Source organism: Vitis vinifera, chromosome 13 (assembly GCF_030704535.1).
Source record: "Vitis vinifera cultivar Pinot Noir 40024 chromosome 13, ASM3070453v1".
Classification (NCBI taxonomy): Eukaryota; Viridiplantae; Streptophyta; class Magnoliopsida; order Vitales; family Vitaceae; genus Vitis; species Vitis vinifera.
In genome coordinates, this window is record NC_081817.1 from 4,528,146 (window position 1) to 4,550,711 (window position 22,566).

At 33.5% G+C, this 22,566-nt stretch overlaps 2 protein-coding genes across 2 annotated transcripts; both read right to left on the reverse strand.

Moving 5' to 3' along the window:
- Positions 1-1,135: 1,135 nt before the first annotated feature.
- Positions 1,136-6,156, reverse strand: LOC100256412 (signal peptidase complex subunit 2). The gene is made up of 5 exons (XM_010660172.3): positions 5,807-6,156; positions 5,447-5,598; positions 4,263-4,344; positions 1,584-1,726; positions 1,136-1,446 (listed from the first exon to the last, which is right to left on the reverse strand). Exons 1-5 carry the CDS (start codon positions 5,903-5,905, stop codon positions 1,350-1,352), a joined length of 573 nt encoding a protein of 190 aa, XP_010658474.1. The 5' UTR covers positions 5,906-6,156; the 3' UTR covers positions 1,136-1,349.
- Positions 6,157-7,818: 1,662 nt separating this feature from the next.
- On the reverse strand, positions 7,819-19,847 carry LOC100261501 (peroxisomal nicotinamide adenine dinucleotide carrier). Its single transcript, XM_010660171.3, has 11 exons — positions 19,625-19,847; positions 19,449-19,526; positions 19,270-19,344; positions 16,354-16,484; positions 11,846-11,900; positions 10,505-10,615; positions 9,996-10,064; positions 9,821-9,928; positions 9,592-9,660; positions 8,683-8,737; positions 7,819-8,239 (listed from the first exon to the last, which is right to left on the reverse strand). Exons 1-11 carry the CDS (start codon positions 19,703-19,705, stop codon positions 8,058-8,060), a joined length of 1,014 nt encoding a protein of 337 aa, XP_010658473.1. The 5' UTR covers positions 19,706-19,847; the 3' UTR covers positions 7,819-8,057.
- Between the last annotated feature and the right edge of the window lie 2,719 nt (positions 19,848-22,566).

Here is a 22,566-nt window from a genome sequence, read left to right on the forward strand (position 1 = left end):
TAACGCATGCCTTCAAAATGTCTTACACTGAGCAATATCTATCACTAGTTTTTCTTCTATTTTTGGTTCAATAACTCCTTTTCACTTCAATGCTTCACCTTTGTTCCTATAGAACAACCTAACAAACTTGTTTGTATGTTTAATTATATGAAGTTTTGTTTCGACATTCATCTTGTAACTAAGCATTAAATGACTCCAACATATTTGTCATGAGATACGATGATCGGGCTTGAGTAACTCTAGATTGAGATCATTTTCTTCAACCCAGTAAGCCTAGATTGAATTGCTTTATATTCATTGTCACAATCACATCATTGTAGTCAACATCAAACCTAACATAGGCAATAGCACCAATATGGAACCTATCATAGGCAGTAGCTTCAAACAATTACAGTGCATTTTCCTTTTACAAGACTACCAAAATTCTTGATATGCATGATTTTCAATGCCAAACACCTCAGTAACGCTACTCGGAATGGCTTGGTACCTATTTGATATGATTAATATTCCCAATCACCTAAAAAATGCACGCTACTATGGTTAGCTCAGATTATGTAAGCATAAAAAATGGATGTGCTATGAACAATTGACTAAAATGGTTATCAGAGGAGTATGCCAGTTTCGCAATTGAACCTGAAATCTGAATCGATTTCATTTCCATTATCCCTTCACATACCATGAGAGCAACTTACATGAATTTCAAAGTCTTTACATGTTTGTTTGAGCTGATATTTCAGGTTGAACATTATCACATTGTCTATAATCTTTGCAGTTCCGACAAGAATTCACTATTGATTAGCTAGAACCATCACCCAAAGAAGATGCAGAATAAGATCATAATACCTCAAAAGACCGCCAACAGGTCATCATGTGTGTTCGCAGATGCAAAGCAGTTGAAAATGAACAAAGATACCTAACCAAACACCCAAAAGAAATGCATCTCACCTGCCGTAACAATACTAAACAGACAGGCAGCGCAGCTATTCCCCCCCTGTCAACGGATGCAGAGCAGATAAAAGAAATATAGAACTTGGAAAATTATAAGCAACAACATGATTCGCTACCATTTAACCTATACATCAAACCCAGCATCAGGCAGTCAAGAGAATCTAAGAATCATAATGGGCAAATCAAGTAATGCCAAAAGCTCCCAGATTCACATTAGCCAACTTATGGTGTAAATCGTCTTCTCAAGTTTGACTCGATATCAATTCCATTGGGTTGGTTCAAAATTTTGTAAATGCAAGCAACATAATTAGCTGAAATAACACATCTAGGCTCAGTCAAAATATTACTGGAGAATTTTCCAATAAGACCAATCTCCTATTAAACAATGTTTGATGCTTGCTTCACTTGTTCTTTTTAGGTTCTCTTGCATAATCATTTATTAGTCCTTCAACGTCTTTCCAGAACAGGCCCTCCACCAAAATTCCGTCTGTGGTGAACCTGCAAAATTATTGACAATAGAGAATGTAAACGGGTACAAAATTGCTGCACAAAGAATTACTTAAGCAATAATAATATGAAGTACAATATGTGTATGAGTATGAGCCACAGGGATAGGGAGGGAGGGAGAAAGAGACCACTGGGTGACGCTTTTAGTAAACTCTACTGGGTCCTTTGCAGCCTTTGATTTTGGGTCTGCACTTGCTATGGAAAGTGTGTACAAATCAGAGAATCTTGGCAGCTTGGAAGAGACCACCAAACCTGTGCTGTTAAAGAACCCCTGCACAAATGAATTACAGCTAAGAGAACTCCGTAATCTGAAGTTTCTGACGGTTGATCAGTATCCACATGCATAACAAAAGTTGACAGTCAGCTAAGATAATGGAAACATGAACCAATGTCTCTAGTACTACAAGAAGTTCAACATGTCAGACCACACAAAATAGAATGTCTGAAGTTCCTGCCTACAGGCATTCATAAGCAAGACAATTTAGGTGTCATATCTACGAAATGATTACTCATGAAGGAGCATCATTGAGCCTTTTCCTAGGAAAGAACAAATGGAGAAAGCAATTTTTTTCCTTCTAGAGATGGAAAAGCCAGGAAAAAAATGTATTTAGAAAAAGCAATGAAATGGAGCTCCAAATGTGGACTAACAGAATGAAATAAGAAGCAATGAGCTGGGTCCAAAATATGTGGGAATGAGACAGATTAAGAGTCCGTTTGACAGTGACTTTGAGAAGTGTTTCTAGTATTTTTAATACTTGAAAAATAAAAATTTTCAAGTGTTAGCAAGGCTAAAAATACTTCTCATAATCACCGTCAAACGCACTCTAAGAGTATTTGGTAGTAATTTTAGGAAGCACTTCTAACCTTGTTAGCACTTGAAAATTTTTATCAAAAAAGTTATTTTCAAGTATTAGAAAGCTAGAACCGTTTTCTAAAATCATAGCCAAACAAGTTTTAAGAGTGGGCTTGACAAAGTTAAAGTGTTTTTAGTAGAAATGTTTTCTCCAAAAATGTTTTATGGTGGATCATCTGGTGAAGCATTACAAGTGATTTTTGAACTTTTTTAAAAGTGTTTTTTAAATTCTATCGAACATTTGACTTTTCTTCAAAAACACTTTTTATGCTAGAATTGCTTTCTAAAAGCACTACCAAACGGACTCTAACATTGGTTGTTCCTCCAATGAATAATTTGGACTAGATTTGGCAGACCCAGGGGATTGAGATATTAAAGATCTATCACAATATTTACTGTGCTAAAACGGTATATTTCCAAGGAACAGATAACACATTCCAACCCAATTTCATAACACATACTAAAGGTTCCTTCCAAAATGAAAGCTGTCAATTCATGTGGTTGGATTCATAAGAGCACAAAGGAGGGCTACACACCCATGCCTATTAAAGTTTTCCCATCCTACGGATTACTAGAATTCAGGAAAAGTGTAACAAAAAGAATGCATAAAAAAATGGCTTACATATCAGGCTCAAGCCACTGGAAAACAATTGAATCAAGAGCTAAATTCCTCACCCCTGTTGGGGTGAACTTTGCTTGTTAAGGTAAGACGAAGGCAAAAAGTGTTTTGGAGGGAAATAAGCACAGTGGGAAAAATGCTTCTTTTGTAATCTTTCCACCATTTGTCCCTATGAAAGATCAAAGAGAAGTGAGATGCAATCCCCATAACCAAAGCCAAATGCATAAGAAAAGACAGGGTTTCAAGGATTTCCCTTTCATTTGTTCCATCCCTATTTAGCTCAAAGAGTGGCATTTTACCTTCCTTTCTTTTGGTATGTAGAAGGGTTGAATTTGAAAAGACAAGGTATGGGATGAGAGTCAAGAAGAAACAAATAAGCCACCAAGTTAAGTCACCAAACAAAATAAACTTAAGATCTTCAATAGGCATTTGAAAAGAATGGAGCATGGAACTGCCCAAGAAGTTCCCAGTTATACACATTGGCTGTCACAAGATTGTTGCTAGATTCAGCAGTATCAAAAAACAATCCAAAAAGAGAAAAGTTCAAGTCAGTGTGACATCTCAACTTGTTACAAATGTATCTATCAGCTCCAGGCATCAGAAAGACCAAATTCTAATATCTGGGTTACTGAAAAGTTTTTAGAGACCCAAAGATGATGGGTCTCACCTCTTCTTATTTTCTTCCTAGTGTCTCTCTTTCTGTGTTTCACAATTCTCCACCACCGCTGCACAACCCCAACCCCCCCTCCCCCCAACCAAAATAAATAAAAACAAAATAAGAAAGAATTTAATGTACATAGCACACTCATGTGTCCCATTTTCCTCTCCTCCCCTCAATCACTTCCGAAAACTTCTGTCTCCAAACTCCCTAAAATTGCATCTACAGATACATTATAGAAACTCATGGGTATGAATCAGCAAAGAAACATATTTTACAACAAAACAACCAAAACACAAGTTGTCCAACAACATGAATGGCCCACTTTTCAAGAAATGCATAGATAGGATCCATCAGCCGAGGGATGCTAAAATCTCCCATCCCAATGTCTGGGACCAACTTCATAGCTTTTTGCCTTCAATTCATTCAGGCATTTAGAATTAAAAAAATCCTTAAACATGCTATGTTTAATTTTAAAAAATAAAATAAGATATCTAAGCTGATAATATCACTCCAAAGTTTCTTATTTGCCAAGACATCAAATCCATAATGTGAATCATGAATACATTCTGTAGCAACAAGACAGCCACAACCAAACTTTCCACTTGAAATAGAGAAGGAAAAAGGAAAAAGGAAGAAGGAAAAAATTACAAAAATAAAAAATAAAAGGAACTTACTTCAGGAGGATGGGTAAACAGGATTGCATTCTTTTCCTTTGTGTATATGATCAACTGCAACAGCCCATTGAAGAGGATATACTTGCCAGCGTCAAAGATCAAACATATTTTGATAGATAATCAGACACATTTTATAAAAAGTAGGGCCAAAAAAGGCATTCCAAAGTCCGTTGGATGTACACAAAGAAACATCTCAAGACAACACAAAAACAAAGAGGAACACCATCAACAGCCCCCTTAGCCCGAACCCAACCACTCTACAAAGTCTACAAAGGAAAGAGGACTACAAACTATGTACAACTTGCACCAGGCCCAAATATTACAAATGAAGAAGAATTTCAACCCTTGAATCAATTGTCCCTCATTGTCAAATGTCCTACTATTTTTTTTCCTTCCAAACAGTCCAAAAAAGGCATAAAGGAGCAGCCCGCCACACCTATTTCCTTTTCTTACCCACAAAAAAACCACGTCATCCTAACAAAGCCACTGTAACCGAGGAAGGGAGCACCCATGACACACCCAAAAGAGAGAACAATAAATTATAGTAGTTCTATGGAAAGCAACATCAGGAACACATTATGTCCATGCAGTTGGATGAGGCATCATTTGTTGTCATGTAAATTAGTAAGCTCATAATACAGCAGAATCCGCACACCTGCAAACTGATATTTTCCCAGAAAGATGTTTTGGGATATCATTTCCAGAATCTAGTTCCCAAACACTGAGGCTATGTTTGGTTCCTGAAAAGTTAAAAGGAAAAGAAAATGCCAAAGAAAATAATTTTTTCATGTTTGGTTTTACTGCAGAAAAAAAATCAAATATAATTAAAATTAGTTAAAGATTTATACATTTGAAAATTCTTCAATCTTTATATAAGAGAAATGAGTTTGGAAAACCATATAAAATAATTTATTAATTTTAAATCTATTTTTTATTTTCTTTCACTTTTTCGTTTCTCCCACTTTTCCTTCCTAGTTTCTTTCCCCATATTTTCCCTCAGATTATCCGGAACCAAACATAGCCTAAACCAAACATTCATATAACATCCAACCAAAATTTCAATTCATTTACCAAAAGCCAAGTTACTGGTCTCTGTCCTTCTCCTACCTTTTCTCACAAACTAAATAGACCTTGAGCAGCAAAAGAAAATCAAAATCAAACAAACCACGCAGCAAAAAGGATATAATAAGATGCAAACAATCAGAAAATCTCGATTCTCAGGAAACTTCTTCGGGTAAAATTGTGCCACGAGTGCAATGATAATGATGATCGACCCCATCAACAACCTCACATTGCTCATCCTCACATCTTCCACATATCCACGACTCGTCACGATCTACAGCAGAAAAAGAAACCCAAAAGAAAAAAAAAACAACAACAAACCACATAGATCAAGACAGATACAACTAAACTTATGTTTACTGCGAAAACGCGAAAAGAAAATACAAGAAAACTCAAAATCAAACAGTGGATCGATATTCCCCTATGAGATTGAAAACTCAAGTTCAGTTCGGGGAATTACTAGGGTTAAGGTTTCGTTTTACCTCGGAGACGTACTCGTCAAGGATGTGTTTGATGGAGTGGTGATCTAAGAGATTGGCCTTTTTAGGGTTTTTGTTGGAGTTATTGTTGTTGCTGGCCATGTCTCCTTTCTTCTCTTTTTCCGGGCGTTGTCTGAACGTCGTGAAGAAGCTCAGCAACTTGCGTAAGGGTCAATGAAGCGCCGGCTCTCGTGGGCCTTTTATCATCGAGCCACTTTCTATCGGGCGCGAGGGCTCAGGCTCACTGAGGTGGTGAGTGTACCGTGCTCCCTACTCTCGCGAAACAGAGGATATGGTCAATGGGAGGTCTAGACTCCAGTCTCGTCCAAGGACAAACGGTGTCGTTTTGGAGAGGCACGGTCTTGGTCTCAGGCCCCACAAACTCAAAAGGGGATTTTATGACAATATAATTTTTTTTTTAAAAAAAATTCTTATAATATTTTCTCCTCTCATTAATATTATTTTTGTTTGGCACAATTTAATACTTATCATTTAGCTATTAAAGTTGATTTTAAGTTAAATTATATTTAAGTTATTCACATAAAACTTACTACTTGATTTTTATTTTAAGTATTAAAGTTGTTCGATAAATTTAAATTAAAACTTATTCTAAATAATCAAATTGATATATTTATCATCATAAATTATAATTATGATAAATGAGATCAATCAAGTAATAGTAGAGGATGTGAAATAATAAAAGATATCGTTGAGATAATAAGAGCAAATTAGGGTAAAAAAGTAAAATAAAGATATGAATTTAAAAGTAAGTGAATTATTTTTACTTATTACTTAAAGTTAGTTTTTATTTTAAAAGTTCGTTTGGTAATGATTTTAGAAAGTATTTTTAATATTTTTAATATTTAAAAAATTTTATCATTAAAGTGTTAAAAATATTAAAAACGTTTTTTAGAATCATTCTCCAACGCACTTTAATTCATACCATTAAAGTTATTTTACCAAACATACTTAATTTATTTAATAATTTAAATTAAATTATTAAATTTTATTAAATTAAATTATTGAATCACTTTAAGTTATTAAGTTAATTTACCAAACACTCATTTCCTCTTGTTAATTTATATCTTAATTTCATTTATTTAAACTTTGATTTCATTATTTGTGTTTAATCCCATTCTTTGTATTTTGGCCTTGTTATTTATCATCCAATAACCTCATATGAGAGTTAGGTGAATATCAAATTAATATCTTTGAGCATATTTAGAAACTATTTTTAAAAAGCAATTTTATTCTTTTACAAATAAAAAACTATTTTCCAAATTTGAAAAATACTATTTGATAGTTTTTATAGAAAACAATTTTATAAGAAAGAGTTTTATTTTTATTTTTTTTCAATGGTTTTCACTAGTTTTTTGAAAACTATTTTAAAAATAATGTAACAAATGTGAAGAACAATTAAAAATAAAACAATACATATAAAATTTATTTTTAAAAAACATTTAGAAACATAGAAAACATGTTTAAAACAAAAAACATATTTACTATTTTCTAATTATCAAACATACTTTTGAATCTTTTAGAACAATTAAGTCATGTTTGGTTCCAAAAATATTAAAAAAAAAAAAGGAACACTTATATAATTTTAATTTATTTAATCATTATATAATAAAGGGAAATAAGTATAACGAGTTTAAAAATACAAACAAAAATAATTTATTAAGTTTAAATCTATTTTTTTTTCCTTTTTTTTTTTTTCCCTCAACTCCTTTTTCCTTCAAATGTTCTAAAAACCAAACATAGCCTTAATAACATAACCTTAATTTTCCTAATTTTTCGAAAACATACTGTGAACCAGTACAAACATATTTTGCACATCATCTTTACATCTTCATTATTTTCTATATGTTCAAAAGCAGAAAAAACTGCTCATCCTCACCAGCAAAAGAAGACATCTAGATCGGACACTTTGGGCTTGGTCAGTTTTAAAATGTACACCAGACCCTAGTCTTTATTTCAACCTACAACATTAGTAATGCAACAAAAAAGGATCAGTGTGCAACAAACTGAAGGCGATCATTACACCCTGTAATTACCATCGTGAAATACATTTCATCAAAATATCAGGGGCGTCTAAAAAATCACATTATTCCCAAGAAAATCATCTAGTATCCTATTATTTTGGGATGTAAAGCCTGCAAGCATAGGGGGCTTATGATTTTAAATGAGCAGAGAAATTTCAAGCAATGTTGAGCTTGGGTTGTTTGTTCTACATATAACACAATCTTCTATCAGACTATCTAACTGTATTAGTGACCTTCTTAGACAACAACAATCGAACCCCTCTCACAAGTTCTTCCTTAACCATGAATAAAACAGCTGCTGCAAGAACACTTTGCACAATTTTTGTGTTCATCCCTTTGTAAAAGCCAGCAAAACCTTCATAGTGAATCATCTTCCCAATCGCATCACATGTGCCTAAATTTTGAGGAAGGGAAAAAAAAAAATTTGAAACATGAATCGGATAATAAAGGAAAAAAAATCACAGAGAAGAATGAAGGGAAAAGAATGGGGCATGAAAGAAAACAAATCAGGGCATCCACAGCATCAGCTAAATTAAGATCCAGAGAAATGGTCGTCGCTTTAAAACTGAAAGTTTGCTTAAGTTTTTTTAGCCATCCAAGTAAAAAATTGGATTTTGAACATAACAATCTATATGGTTTCGTGAAAATTATATCTGAAGGGCAAATTTCGAGCGGATATTCCAAGGCAAAGTTCATTCAATCCAGAGCTACACGCCCTTATGTGTTAAAATGTATTTAAGGTCATGCTATTATATCATCTTTTTAAGAACCTACCAAAGATGCAGTTATGCTTTTCACAATTCTTGAAATAAGAAAATATAAATATCAAAATTCAACCTTTATAATGATGCCTTTTGTCACCCCCGGCAACTTGCTTTGCTTGAAGCCTTGACTGCAAAATGCCAAGAGAATTATTAAGGAACCAAAATCGGCCCAATAAATTATTAATGAACTAAACAAATGTTTTGAAAAAATCTTCCCACTGACACCAGATCCAGGGTTCCCAGTCCTGTATTTTATCATTGATTTTGGCTGGTCAAGTCCTTCTCTACGAATTTTTTCATTCCACATTATTTTATTTTCTTTGCAACTACAAGCTCATGTCAGCCCAAAACCTGACTACAAATTGCAGTCAAGCAGCTTTATTGGTTAAACTAGCTGGAACTGAAATCTAGTCAAGATCTAAAACCATGGCAAATGTTGGTGTTGTAAAGGAACAAGCATAGCTACATCTTTACATCAGGGACTCATGTTGTTTAAAATTATAAGAACTCCTCCACCGCTCTGAATAAATGCAAAGCAATTTCACTAGATTCCCTTTTCCCTTTTTTTCTTCCAAAACAGGCAAAGAAATTGTTAATATAATAATATCAACTTAGAATTTATTGAACAATGCCAAAACAGGAACATACTAGTCATTTGAGCCAAGCCATAGTATCTCAAATGCTGCTCCCTCTAGGAGATCCAGAGGTTGGATACTCTCAGAAGTGATCTCCCAAAGATTGATGTCAGACAGGGATGAGATAATAGGTTATATGGAATCATGAGCTAGAAATGCCCATCCGTTCTATCACATTTGCAATGAACCTACTTAAAGCTTTAATGTCAGAAGGAACTCAAAAGAAAACACATTTAAGTCATGTATACTGAATAATAAACCTTTCTGCAAGTCATGGCAATCCGATAAAATAACATGTAAGTCTCAGTTACTATACAAATTCATTCCTGAAAGCTCATGTCATTTACCTTCACAACCAAAAGAGGATATGTCACAACTGTAGCTCCAAGTTTAGCCAAAGCTCCAAGAAGAAATATCTAGCAAAGCATCAAGAATTCTGTTCAGCTAAAATAATGAAGCATCCTTTTATGGGTGGGGGGGAAACAGTATGTGACTGCTTCAATGAGATGTCAAAAATAGTAAATTACTAGAAAGGCAGTAATGCTGAAAACTTAGGGACTCAGGTTAACAATTAACCTCCGAAGCAGTTATTCCACCACTATCCTTCTTTTGTGAGGCACGTCTCTTCCTCAGCTTCTTCAACATTGTTTCATACAACATGAATTGTATGGAAGGATTGCTCACCTGTGAGCAGAAGCAGGAACAATTAGTGACCCTCCATTAGCACCATTAACAACCACTTATCACATACCATGATCAATGTGGGTAATACACCTTTCCAGAAACCCCGAACTCCAGCTTCACCATAGACTTCTTGAATCTGTACATGAGCAACATTCCTCATTAGAAAAGCAGAAGCATACAACGCCAAGATCAGATGAACCAGAAGGCCGGGTTTGATGCGGGGATAAAAATAAAAAATAAAAATGAAAAGAAAAAACATAGTAACTATGCCATACATTTGAACAACAACAAAAAAAGACAGTAGTTTCTATTACTGATGCAAGTGGTTCTCACAGGAACTTCAAGAATAGTTTTAAGACCCATAAAAACTATGTAGAATGTGATTAAAGCAAAGTTGAGTACAAGATGGTCATGGACCCAACAATTCAATAAAGTTTACCTTTTTCCTGGTGAGTAACATTTAAAAATGATTATCAGGGAATGGGACAAGATGAGAATAGAGGGTAAGCCTAACTAACATCAGTTTCATTACTAAACTGTACAAGGAATTATAAAAGAACATATGATTGCACATACCGCATGGCTAGTTCCATAAGGAGTAGGCTCGATTGCAGAAACAGCTGCTTCATTTGCAGCAACTGCTGGACTATAAATAGGCTTGGACTGCTTTGAGATTTTTGTGTGAGTCTGCAATGTAAAATCATTATCAATCAAGCCAAGAAAGCACACATGTAGACCCAGCTTGAGAGAATGAAGTAGTCAGAAAACATACATTTTGAAAATCAACTTCTGCTCTGTGTGTGTGTGTATAGGATGCAGAACTGGATTGTATATGGATCGTGAGATCATCAATCCCGAATTCTCTTTTTATATAACAAGGCTTCCCTTAATAGCACTTTCTAGTAAATAATCATTCCTGATTCGTGAAGTGAAAAAGCATTTATTAATTAGTTCTGTGCTCAAATAAGATCTAGAATAGGATCACACTTGGGTAAGGAGATCTTCAATCTCAACTTCTTTAAATTGCAACCTTTCTCAGTAAGAAATTGCTCAACTTATGAGCTGAATGAAATGGTTCCTCTTTGAATATAGAAAGCATCCACTCAAACACATTCTCTTTCCCACAATTCACACAGAATTTCTCCTAGTCACAATGTTGCAAATCTTGAAAACACCCAATAAATTGAGAGAGATATAGGATTATATTAGAAGTGCAAAGAGAAATAATACTTTATTATTCAGTCTCACTTGACAGACTTCTATTGAATTGTATGTTTCAGTTGAGATTCAGAGTGTGGGGCTGTGATTGTCAAAGTTAGGAATTAAACTGATTTCCCAGGGTTCAGTTCAAATGGTAGAATAACTTCAATAGTAACTATGTCTTTGCTTTGTTCTTTAGTGGCAGGATAAGAACAGAAGCGCTCACACAAGCTGGGATTCAAACAGTAGTATAATTGAAGGCATTGAAAAAACCTAACACTAAAGTTAATTTCAGACAGCCACAAAACCAATTATCATTCACCATACCATATCACAGATAGTAGGGTGGAACACAAATCCTGTTATGCTACTCTAGGCTATCTGAAACAACAGGCAGTGGCATGTGGCCAGATAAACCTATTACAATTCAAGCAAGGGGATTTGGAAATATTTATGCTGGCTGCTATTGTTATGAAACCTCCTCTATCTGGCCTTAAACCAACAGTGCAATGCCATGCGGTTCTGGAGACCATGATAAGCAAGGCCAGCAACTTGGATTCCAATCCACTGCTACTTACAAATTCAATATTTTTAAACATGAACTCAGGGATGGGAAAAAAATGGACCAAGAAAATGAAATGTCCAATCATTTAGAAAACCAAAGAACTTCATTGACTTGGAATAAAAAAAACTGTAGGCAAGTTCCAAACAGCTTACCTGCATGCGAGTAACAATGACCCAAATAGGGTTGGTCAATAGCACATTCACGCACCTACACCAAGCACAGCGCCAAGTAATATTTTAGTACTAGATAACAAGATTCCAGAAGCCCCACAGGGTGGGGGTGGGACAGTGGGAGTTGATTAATACATGCCAACGGCATCACTAAACAATTCTGGTTTTACATGATTTTTAATTCACCAAAGGAGCATTTCTACAAAGACAAATGCAAATACTGTATAGGCAATTAAATCTAACATAAGAATGCCGTTACATCTATATTATGCAAGTACAGGTGAGTTATCAAAATCCAATATGAGGAACAGGTTCCAAATCCAGCAAATACAGACACAGGGTTTGAGGAGACAATTATTTTGTTTTCACCTTTTATGCTTACCTTAAAATATTTTCCTGTATATATACTTAATCCTATGAAGACAATGTTTGACCTCAAAAGCAAATCAAACTAAAACCAAAGCAGCATGTTAATACAAAAATCCATATCCACACACTTGTAACAGGACAACAACATGTCCATGTGATATAGCTTTACAATATCTCTATATAAAAGATGAAGGATTCTAGTCATGCCATAACAAGATTATAGTTTCCAGTAAGGATAAAAAAAAATTGGTGCATATAGAGGAGATGAGGAATAAAGGATCTCTTGACAAGAGGTCTAATCAAACAACAAAAGTTGTCCACAAAAACTTATCTAACATGTGTTTTCTATAGTCAAGATAGGTGACTAAATGCTGCACAAGCACAAACAAGATTGTACAGCTTGAATAAGTAAACATGCAACTTAATTCTTTAGCAAAAGCATTTTAACAGAATCTAGCCAATGCTACATTGACTCTGAATGTTTAAACCACATGTACCAGATATAGATATGAGCTACATGATTGACAATCAATTATTCCAGCTAGTAACTGACTGAAGTGGGTATAATGAGAAATAGAAAATTCCATATTGGCTTAAGGCAGATTTGATGTGCCTCCAAGAATTGAAAATGCGATCCATGTCAACAGAGGGGATCAGAAGTTTGGGCATGGGGAGATTCTTGAAGTGGGTAGCCATTGATGTAAATGGGGCCTCTGGAGGTCTTGTGGTTTTTTTGGGACAGCAAACATTTGGAGTTGCTGGAAATAGAAATAGGGGGTTTCTCACTTTCATGAAAATTCAGGAACTGCAAAGAAGGTTTTTGTTGGGTGTTTTTAGGAGTTTATGGTCAGTTATTAGCTTCTGAAAGAAGAGTTTTTCTGGAAGCATTAGGAACATCAGTGGGCTGTGGGCACTCTAGTGGCTCCCCCATGAGCACAATAATGGTGGTAGCCTGCCTCAGTCGTGAGAAGCTTTAATGACTTCATAAAGGATTGCAACCATATTGATTTGCTGATGACTAGAGATGCATTTACTGGGAATGGCAGCCAAGACATTCCAATTTTTAATACATTTCTACAATGTGGAGCAGGACATTTTACCTGGGCCAGCATCACTATCCTCTCCCTTACAATAATGGAGGTTCAAGAGAAGGAAAATGCCCTTTCAGATTTCAGAACATGTGGCTAAAGGGGGAGCAGTTCATGGAGTTGCATGCTTCTCAGGATAGTAGCTACGAGACTAGGGGGTTGGCTGGCTACAGGCTTGCATGGAAGCCGAAAGCTCTTAAAAGAACTTGAAGCATTGGAACAGGAAGGTGTTTGGCCAAATTGCTACTAGTAAAGCTTGTGCTTTGGACACATTAAGAAGAGAAAGAGAGTGGCTTATCTCTTCATGAGCAGGAGGGCGGAAATTCAGCTATTTGGATGCTGGATGGTGGTCTCATTAAGGACTTTTAGGCTTGGGGGTTAAGGAGCAGAAAGGTTGGGATTTTACATCTTCTCTGTTTTTTGAGGTTATTTCAGATTTGAAAATCAACTTGGAGAAAAGCAAGCTACCTCTAGTTAGAAGGACGGGAATACGGATGGTTTTACCAACAAGTTGGAATGGAGGAGGGGTAACTTTCTTACCAAGTATCTAAATATATTGTTGGGTGCCTAGTTCAACTCTTCTTCTATGTGGGATTCAGTTGAGGAGAGGTTCAAGAAAACACTGGCTTCATGAAAATGTTAGTACCTTTCCAAGGGAGGGAGGCTCATTGTATTGAAAAGCACTCTTTCCAGTGTTTCAATTTATATTGGCATTTGTAGCAGTTCGGAGGTCTTTTTGAAAAGAAAATTCATCCAGTCAGGTGGTCAGTTATGAATTTTAAGCCTTTCAATTAGGCGTAACAAGGTAAGTGGCTTTGCAAATTTGCCACTGTAACAGCTTTTGGAGAAAGGTGATAGTCGAGAAGTACGGGGAAATAGAAGTGGATGACATTCTAATGAAGATAAAAGATACTAAAGAGTAGGGGTGATTTTTTCTTGAGAACTAGATCTGTCATTGGCAGTGGCCTTAAAGTCAATTTTGGCATGAAAACTTGGGGTGGTGGGGGGCCCCTTAAAGAATCAATTTGTGGGGTTTTTCAATCTAGCAAGCCATAAGAATATTTAGAAGGTAAGTTTGTGGGATGAGAATTGCAGGGGAATCCTAGATTAGAAGGAATGTTTAGACAGCCTTAAAGTTAACTTTGGCATGACACTTGATGTAGTGGGGACCCCTTACAGAATCGATTTCCTGGGCTTTTTAATCTAGCAGGCAGTAAGAATGTTTAGGGGGAACAAGAGGGTTGGGCTATGGCTAATAGGTGCTTTCTGTGCCAAAAGTGTGGGGATTCGATTGACCACCTCCTCCTTCATTGTGAAAGAACAAGGGAGATGTGGTCGTTGCTCCTCTCTTTTTCTGGAGTTTCTTGGGTTTTTCCGCTTTCGGTAAAGGAAACCCTTTTAGGTTGGAGAGGCTCTTTTAGGGGCAAGAAGAGGAAGGTGGCATGGCAACTGGGACCATTATACTTGTTTTGGGTTATTTGGAAGGCTAGGAATTCAATTGCTTTTGAGGACGGTGTACTGTCCATTCAAAAGCTGAAAAAATTCTTTTGTGTATTTACTTTGGTCAAAAACCAAATTGTGGATAAAAGATGGTCCTACGACCTTAATAGATCTTATAAATTGGTGTGTATGCGTTAAGGGAGAGGGTTCTTTGTGCTTTCCTTGTGTTTTGGGTCCTTTTGTAAGGGGGTGAGTGTTTCTATACTGTAACTCTGTGAATAGCTTCTTTAGCGCCTCTTTGCTATACATATATTGCTTATTGATCAAAAAAAAAATGTTTAGGGGGAAGATTTGTGGGATGAGAATTGCTGGAATCCTAGATTAGAAGGAACCAAATTGATTGTTAGGGAAGGATTCCTTGTTGCAGCTTTTAAACTCTTTCTCTATTTCTAGTGACTCGGAGGATAGGTTAGTTTAGGAACAGAAGTGATGAGGGAAAACCTTTTAAAGTTTACTCAAGAAAGAAAGGGAAGACCTAAATAAACTTTAAGTAGGATTAATATTAATTATAATTGAATTGGGATTGGTATTTTTTGGAGTCTAATTAGGATTAGCTAGTTGAGTTATAATATAATTAGAATTTGAGTTATAATAGGTTATTAGAGTCCTAGTAGACTTTGGATGTTATAATTAGAATTAGAATCATAATAGGTTGTTATTAGAGTCTTAGCAGACTTTGGATTTCTTAGAGAAGCCTATAAATAGGCTAATCAATGTAAATTAAAGGGATGAATTGATATGAATAATATTATATTTTCTTTCATTGTAGGATTGCAACCCTTAATGGTGAGACATCATTGATTTTCTTCTAGGTGAGACTCCTAGAAGGCCTTAGTGAAACTCTAAGGTTTTCCATTGTTTCTTCGTTCTCTCTATTTCTTATCTTATAATTTTTTTTTTTATCAGAATTATCTTATAATTTTCTCTACCATAAAATTTATTCCTTGTTCCTCTCCTTGCACCCTAAAAAATAAAACCCTAGTCCACCTAGCCTTGAGTGTAGGCAACCATCCTAGGGTTGTCCTATATCAAGAAGACAGAGTTTGTTCAATAGGTATTGCCTTTGCAAAGAAGACCTTTAATCTATAGCACACACTCTCATTCATTGCAAGTGGGCTTCCAGCTTGTGGTCTACAATGTTTTTATTATATTCAGTGGAACAGAAGAATGTTTGAAGATTTGTAGCAGTCTTGTGTGGAGCTGAAATATATGCCCCTGAAGACTTTATTTTTGTGGTCAAGCGGGAAGATAGCCAGTTCTCTTTCATCCTTTTTAGAATCTGTGGATGGTACAGGGATTGAGAACTTTAGCCAAGGTGTTAGCCTAATTTTTTTGCAATGCTTGTATGCATTGTGCTTACATGGATTACGCCTCTGCTTTTTGTTAAGCACTTATTTAATACAATCTGTTTCATTTGCCTATCAAAGAAAAATAAAAGTAAATTCTAAAAGGTCTAATTCTATCTACAGTTCTGCAATGTCATGATGGATAATGAACTGAATCCACTAGAGCTCTACAAACAAAGTAAATCACCCAGATAAAGCAGCCACCACGAGCGATGAGAACATTCCGACTGATCCATCACCAATCCCATTCTTCATGCGTTCAAGCGCACTAGCTTCTGCCTTGTTCCTGAATATTTGATAAAAATAATAGTAAACGCCCTGTACCATAAAAAAAAGATCGCGAGTAAATAAAAATTAGAAATATTGTATGAAGAGATGCACATGTATGTTAAATGAGTAATAACTAATTTCTTTTGGTAGCCGGCAAGAATTTAACATTTCTTTGTCGTGTATACTACAGAAGTTCAGTATGGGGTGATATGTATAAAAAAATGCACAATAATATACAAAAGAAAATGACAATAAGAACACTAGAATAATATCTCTGATACTAATGGGACCCTGTCCTGAGTGTGAGTCGTTTAGCATACAGAGATTACACCCACACCATTATATTCGTGTGAAAATCCACATTTTACTACAATTGCATAATCATCTTCATGGCTACAGAGATCAGGTTTCCTCTTCAAAGACAGTTTCAAATTTGTTTGAATGTGTCAAATAAGAGTAAATTGGGAGAAGAGCAGCTATGACGTTAAGCTTGATTGGTTCAAGTAGAAATGCCATTGGATTACACTTTTGACTACTGAGTAGGGTGACCCTGCAAGGGGTTGAAACATCCATGAGACACAGAAAGTATACATATAAGTGGCAGTTACAATGGGGCTAGGAGACATGTGCCACCTGCCCCTTAACCCCTGTAGAGCTCCCTCTTAAGAAAAAGCTGCATTCCCCTATATAAATAAATAAAACCTTCTTAAATAAATAATTATCTCCACTGAATTGATTTTTAGATTTTAATTTATTATTGTTTTACAATTTTAATTTGAGTTTTGAAAATCAATGTAAAATAAAAACTGACTTAAATAAGTTTTTTGAGACATTTTAAATTATAGTTTTTGAGGAAAATTCCTAAGAATGGAAGAAAAGAAAAAGGAAACGGTAAAAACATTGCATAATACATTAATTTTAAAAAATAAAAACTCACTTAAATAATTTTTCTGAGCCATTTTAAATTATAATTTTTAAAGAAAGTTCCTGAAAATGGAAAACAAAAAAAAAACAAAAAAACAAAACAAAACAAAAAGAAAAGAGTAAAAAAAATGCATAATAAATTAATTTTCAAATAAAAGGTCATATTTCCCTGATTTTTCAGAACTTTATTCTTATTACTTTTTCCTTATAAAAACACTAAAAAAATTTATCATTATTTTCATTTTCATCTCTTTTTTCACTTTTATATAATAATGTTTTGATTTAATACTAAAACTGCTGAATGAAATTGTATGAGATTCAACAATTTATTAAAAACATGCAATAAAATAGAGACCGTTCAATATAACAATAACTTAGATCTATATATGGAAAAACATATTTAATAAAATTAATTAAATTATTTTGATTCAATGTAAAATTTCGTCTACAATTGTAGAAAATTTATTGAATAGAAATACTATCAATAAATTTTCAGTTTTTATAAGCACAAAAATGACTGCCAAAGACAGTCTTCTGCTGAGAAGGTGCATGTGAAATGCATTAACTTTGAACACACTTTGAAGAGACAATCATAATGAGCCATGGAGCCATTGAGATGATATATGGTCCTAATGCATTTGGTGATTGGCACAAAAATAAGACAGTGTCAACTGTGATTCCTAACTAAATGCCCATACTCCCAATAGGGTCACAACCAATGCTAGATCAAATCAGTGACAATGTTCTATTTAGCAAGTAGACATATCTTCTAGCCAATTGCTCCTATGGTAGCAAATTTGATCCATCATCAAAGCAAAGAAGCAAATTCCACAAAGAGGTTACTAACACCATTTCGCATCGCCACGGTTAAAGTAGCAATGCAACTGATCAAGCATTGGTCAGATAGATCTTTTGATGTCTGGACAGTTATTGTAAGGGAAGGGTGCACCATAAGTGCTTAACTGCATGGACCAAAGAATAGAGGAACTGTCTTTGGGATTTCACCAATCACCATATATATAGGAAGTGATTGAGTTATAGCTCCTTGTTGGGAGTTTAGATGTTTCTTACAAATTCCTCCTTCTTTCCCTTTCATAGTCTCCCATATACTTATGGCCGTTTGCTAATGCTTTTTTTCTTTCCCCTTAGAAGTCTGGCATTCTTCAGGTGTCCCCATTTTGTGCTTTCACTGTGATGTTTTACTTTAAAAAATTAATAACCGAGATTGCCAATGCAGTGCGCACAGTGAGAGTGCTGAAATTTGAGAAGGGGAAGAGGGTGCTTATATATATAGCCAATGCAGTGTGCACAGTGAGAGTGCTGATAGTTAAGAAGCTGCAGAGGGTGCTTATATATATATATATGCACACTCTGCAGATAATATGTAACCCATCGGCATAAAACAAGTGTCCCCATTTTGTGCTTTCACTGTGATGTTTTACTTTAAAAAATTAATAACTGAAATTGCCAATGCAGTGTGCACAGCGAGAGTGCTGATAGTTGAGAAGCTGCAGAGGGTGCTTATATATATATATACACACTCTGCAGATAATATGTAACCCATCGGCATACAACAATTGCAGTATGGCACATTTTTCACTGCCATGGGACCACATGTATTCCCTTTGAAAATTACAAAAGATTCCTCACGTTCTGCAGAATTACAACACCAATTATCCACCTAATATTACAAAATATCGGTATGAAAAGCATTCCAGTTTCAAAACAAAATTAAAAGTCATATATTTAAGCAGTTAATATTTCCTACCCCCATTTGTATGTCATAATTCCATTTTTTTTTTACCATGGAAGTCTCTGTAGGCAAACAGAGTACATATCCTGCTAAATACTGAGAGTAAGTGCACGCGCATGTTAGAAGCAACCCCGAGAAAAGCTCAAATGGGCTAACCTGAGATGCAGCCGTACCGACCAGCGACGGCGTTAACCCTCCGTACAGCCGATCCCATCCTTCATGCTTTACAACCTGCACATCGTTCAACAAATAAATAAAATCTCAAACTAAACCAAAAAAGGAAAAACAAAAAAAAGAGAAATCAAAGTTCAATCGAGAATGATAAAAGCAAAAACCTGATACATTTGTCCAATAGTCCCAAGCTTCCTCTTCTCTCTCTTCGGATCGCGCTCCGTTTGTTGACGAGTATTTACCTTAAATCGCCCAAAAGAATCGCAAAATATGTCAGAAACAAGGGAAAAAGAAAAAGGAAGTCAAGCTTAGGAAGATCATAAACATGGTGAAGAGATACAGTTTGGAGAGGATATGTGAGGAGCTGAGCGATGATTCCGCCTCCGGCTCCGGCTAGCCCGTTGATCAAAGCGTCGGACATGGTTTCTCGGGCAAAAAGAGAGGGAAAATGAGATCTAATGGGAGAGAGGGAATTGGAAAGAGAAAGAAATGGGAAAGAGTCGAAAGACTATCTCTGACTTTGGCTGTAGCGAACTAATTTTAACATGTTGATGGCGCTGGCCATCAGGGCCCTCTTGGTTTGTTGTTCCGTTCAAGAAAGCAAATGACGTTGCCAACACGTCTACTATTACCCTTTTGACCTTGTTCCTCCCACTAATTAGCTAATATGTCCTCCCTCACATTTTGGGTATATATATTTTTTAATTCTCGGCGTCTGAATTATTGGGATAGTATTGCGGGTTGTAAAAGGGCCCATTGGCCCAAAATCCAGCCCAAACTCCTACATAGCCCGATTTTAACCCAACCCAAGTGGGCCGAGCTTGGGCTGATTTTTCAAGCTCATTTGGTCCATGGGCAGATTGGCTCGCCCAAAACAAATCAATATTTTGCTATATAAATATTTGATTAAAAAGGATAAGATAATACCCATATTTGGAAAAATAATTTTCATATATTAAAAATATTTTCACCCTTCGAAACTTTCTATTCAAAAGTGTCTGATGTGAGATAGAAATTTAAAAATTGTTAAAGGGAATTTTTATCAAAAGAAAAATTATTTTTCATGTTTTCAAAATTAGAGGGTCATTCTCCTCCAATTTATGTTTTCTTATACTTGTTTTTAGAAAGTATTTTTAAATTAAATAAAAATAAATAAGGATCCCTTTGGCCATTTTTTTATACTTGTTTTTAAAATTATTTTTAAATTATTAAAAAATAAATAATTTTTTAGTATTTTCAAAAAACAAAGGTGATTGCAAGTTGTTTTCAAAATTAATTTTCAAAAATAAAAATAAAAAACTTATGTGAATAAGTTGTTTTTTTAAATAATTTTTCTTTTTCCATTTTATAAAAGAATCTAAATTCAATCTATATAATATTAATTAAATTAAATTCAAATCTTATTAAAAATAAAATAAATTTTATATAGATAAATTTAAAAATAAATAGTTTTTAATAAAATATTAAAATTATGATAAATTATAAATTATATTTTTATAAAAAAATATAATTATGTGTAAAAGATAAACAATGTAATCATTCTAAATCAATTTTTATTAATAAATTTATAGTTTTAAATTAAGTTATTATTTGAGTTTTAAAATATTTTAAAAAAAATTATTAAACTCATTAATGAATTTCAATGCATTAAATTCGTTTGATTTGGATTTTATTTGTCTAGTGAAAAAATTAGAAAAATATAATTTTATGTAAAAGATAAATAATAAAGTCATTATAAACTAATTTTTGTCCATAAATTTATAGTATTAGTTAGATGGGTCTTAATTTTCAAGTTATTTTAAAAAATTATTATATTTATCAATAAATCCAAAGCATTGTGTTTTGCTTGATTTAGAGTCTACTTATCAAGTCCAAAAAAAAGAAAAGAATAGAAAAATACATAGTTCTAGATAAAAGAGAAACAATAGAATCATTCTTAATTAATTTTTATAAATAAATTTATAATATTAATTGGATTATTATTTAAATTTCAAATTATTTTTAAAATTTTCTATACTTATTAGTGATTCTAATGTATAAAATCATATTTGATTTGAAATTTATTCACAAAATAAAAAAATTCACAAAAGTATGATTATATATAAAGAAAAACTAATAAAATCATTTAAAATAAATTTTAGTTTGTGACTTTCTAATGCCGATTGAATCAGTTTTGAGCTTGTTGACTTTTATTAATTGAATCAGTTTTTGAGTTTCAAATTATTTTTAAAAATTAATGGAGTTTATGTATAACATGTAATTTGATTTAAAATTTATTTATCAAATGAAAAAAAATTAAAAAAGTTAGAAAAATACCACATATAATTGAAAAGATTATCATATTTGAAGATTTTCAATTTCTACTTTGAGTGAGAGAGATAATAAAAACAAAGGTGAACTTGTATTCTACTTTATTTATTTTTTATGATTTTACCTTCTCAATTTATCTATGTTTTGGTTCTGTTTTTAAAAACCAGTAAAAATTAAAATTTCTACTTGTTCTCGTATATCTATTCTTGATTTTACTTTGTTTTTTGTTTTCAAAAAACACTAATCAAATAATGTTATTAATTTTTAAAAATATAAACTATTTTTAAATCACATGATCAACCAAATAGACTCTAGTTTTTTAGTATTTTTAAAAACAGTGATATTTGGAAAGTTATTTTTAAAAATACTTTTCAAAAACAAAGACTCATCATTTTAAAAATACATTTTCCTACTTTGACTTTGTAAAAATATTATAAACTCAATTTTTATAATTTTAATTAAATATCATTTAAATCTTATTAAAAATAAAATTAGTTTTATAATTACAAATTATAAATAAATTTAAAAATATTTTTTTAATAAAATGTAAATACTAATATTAATAAAATCATAAATTGTATATTTTTTTACAAAAAATAATTTTGTTTTAGTATATATTATAAAAATATGGGGCCTAAACATCTTACAACTATAATTGAATTTTTTGTTAAAAATAAATAAATAAATAATATTAAAAAGCAACAATAAAATGATAACTCAATAGGTGCAAGTCCTGGTCCATTGTAGTTGTTACATCTATTTTTAAATTCTAAATTATTTATAAAAAAAAATAATACCCATTAATAAATTCAATATATGTGGTCTCACTTAATTTAAAATTCATTTTTAATGAAAAAATTTGTAAATTTATTTTGAATTTAATATGTGAATTTTCAATGGCAATTTTGTTTTTTTAGGCTCTAAATTATTTTTAAAATTAATAAACTTCTTTCCAAAGAATGGGTTAAATCT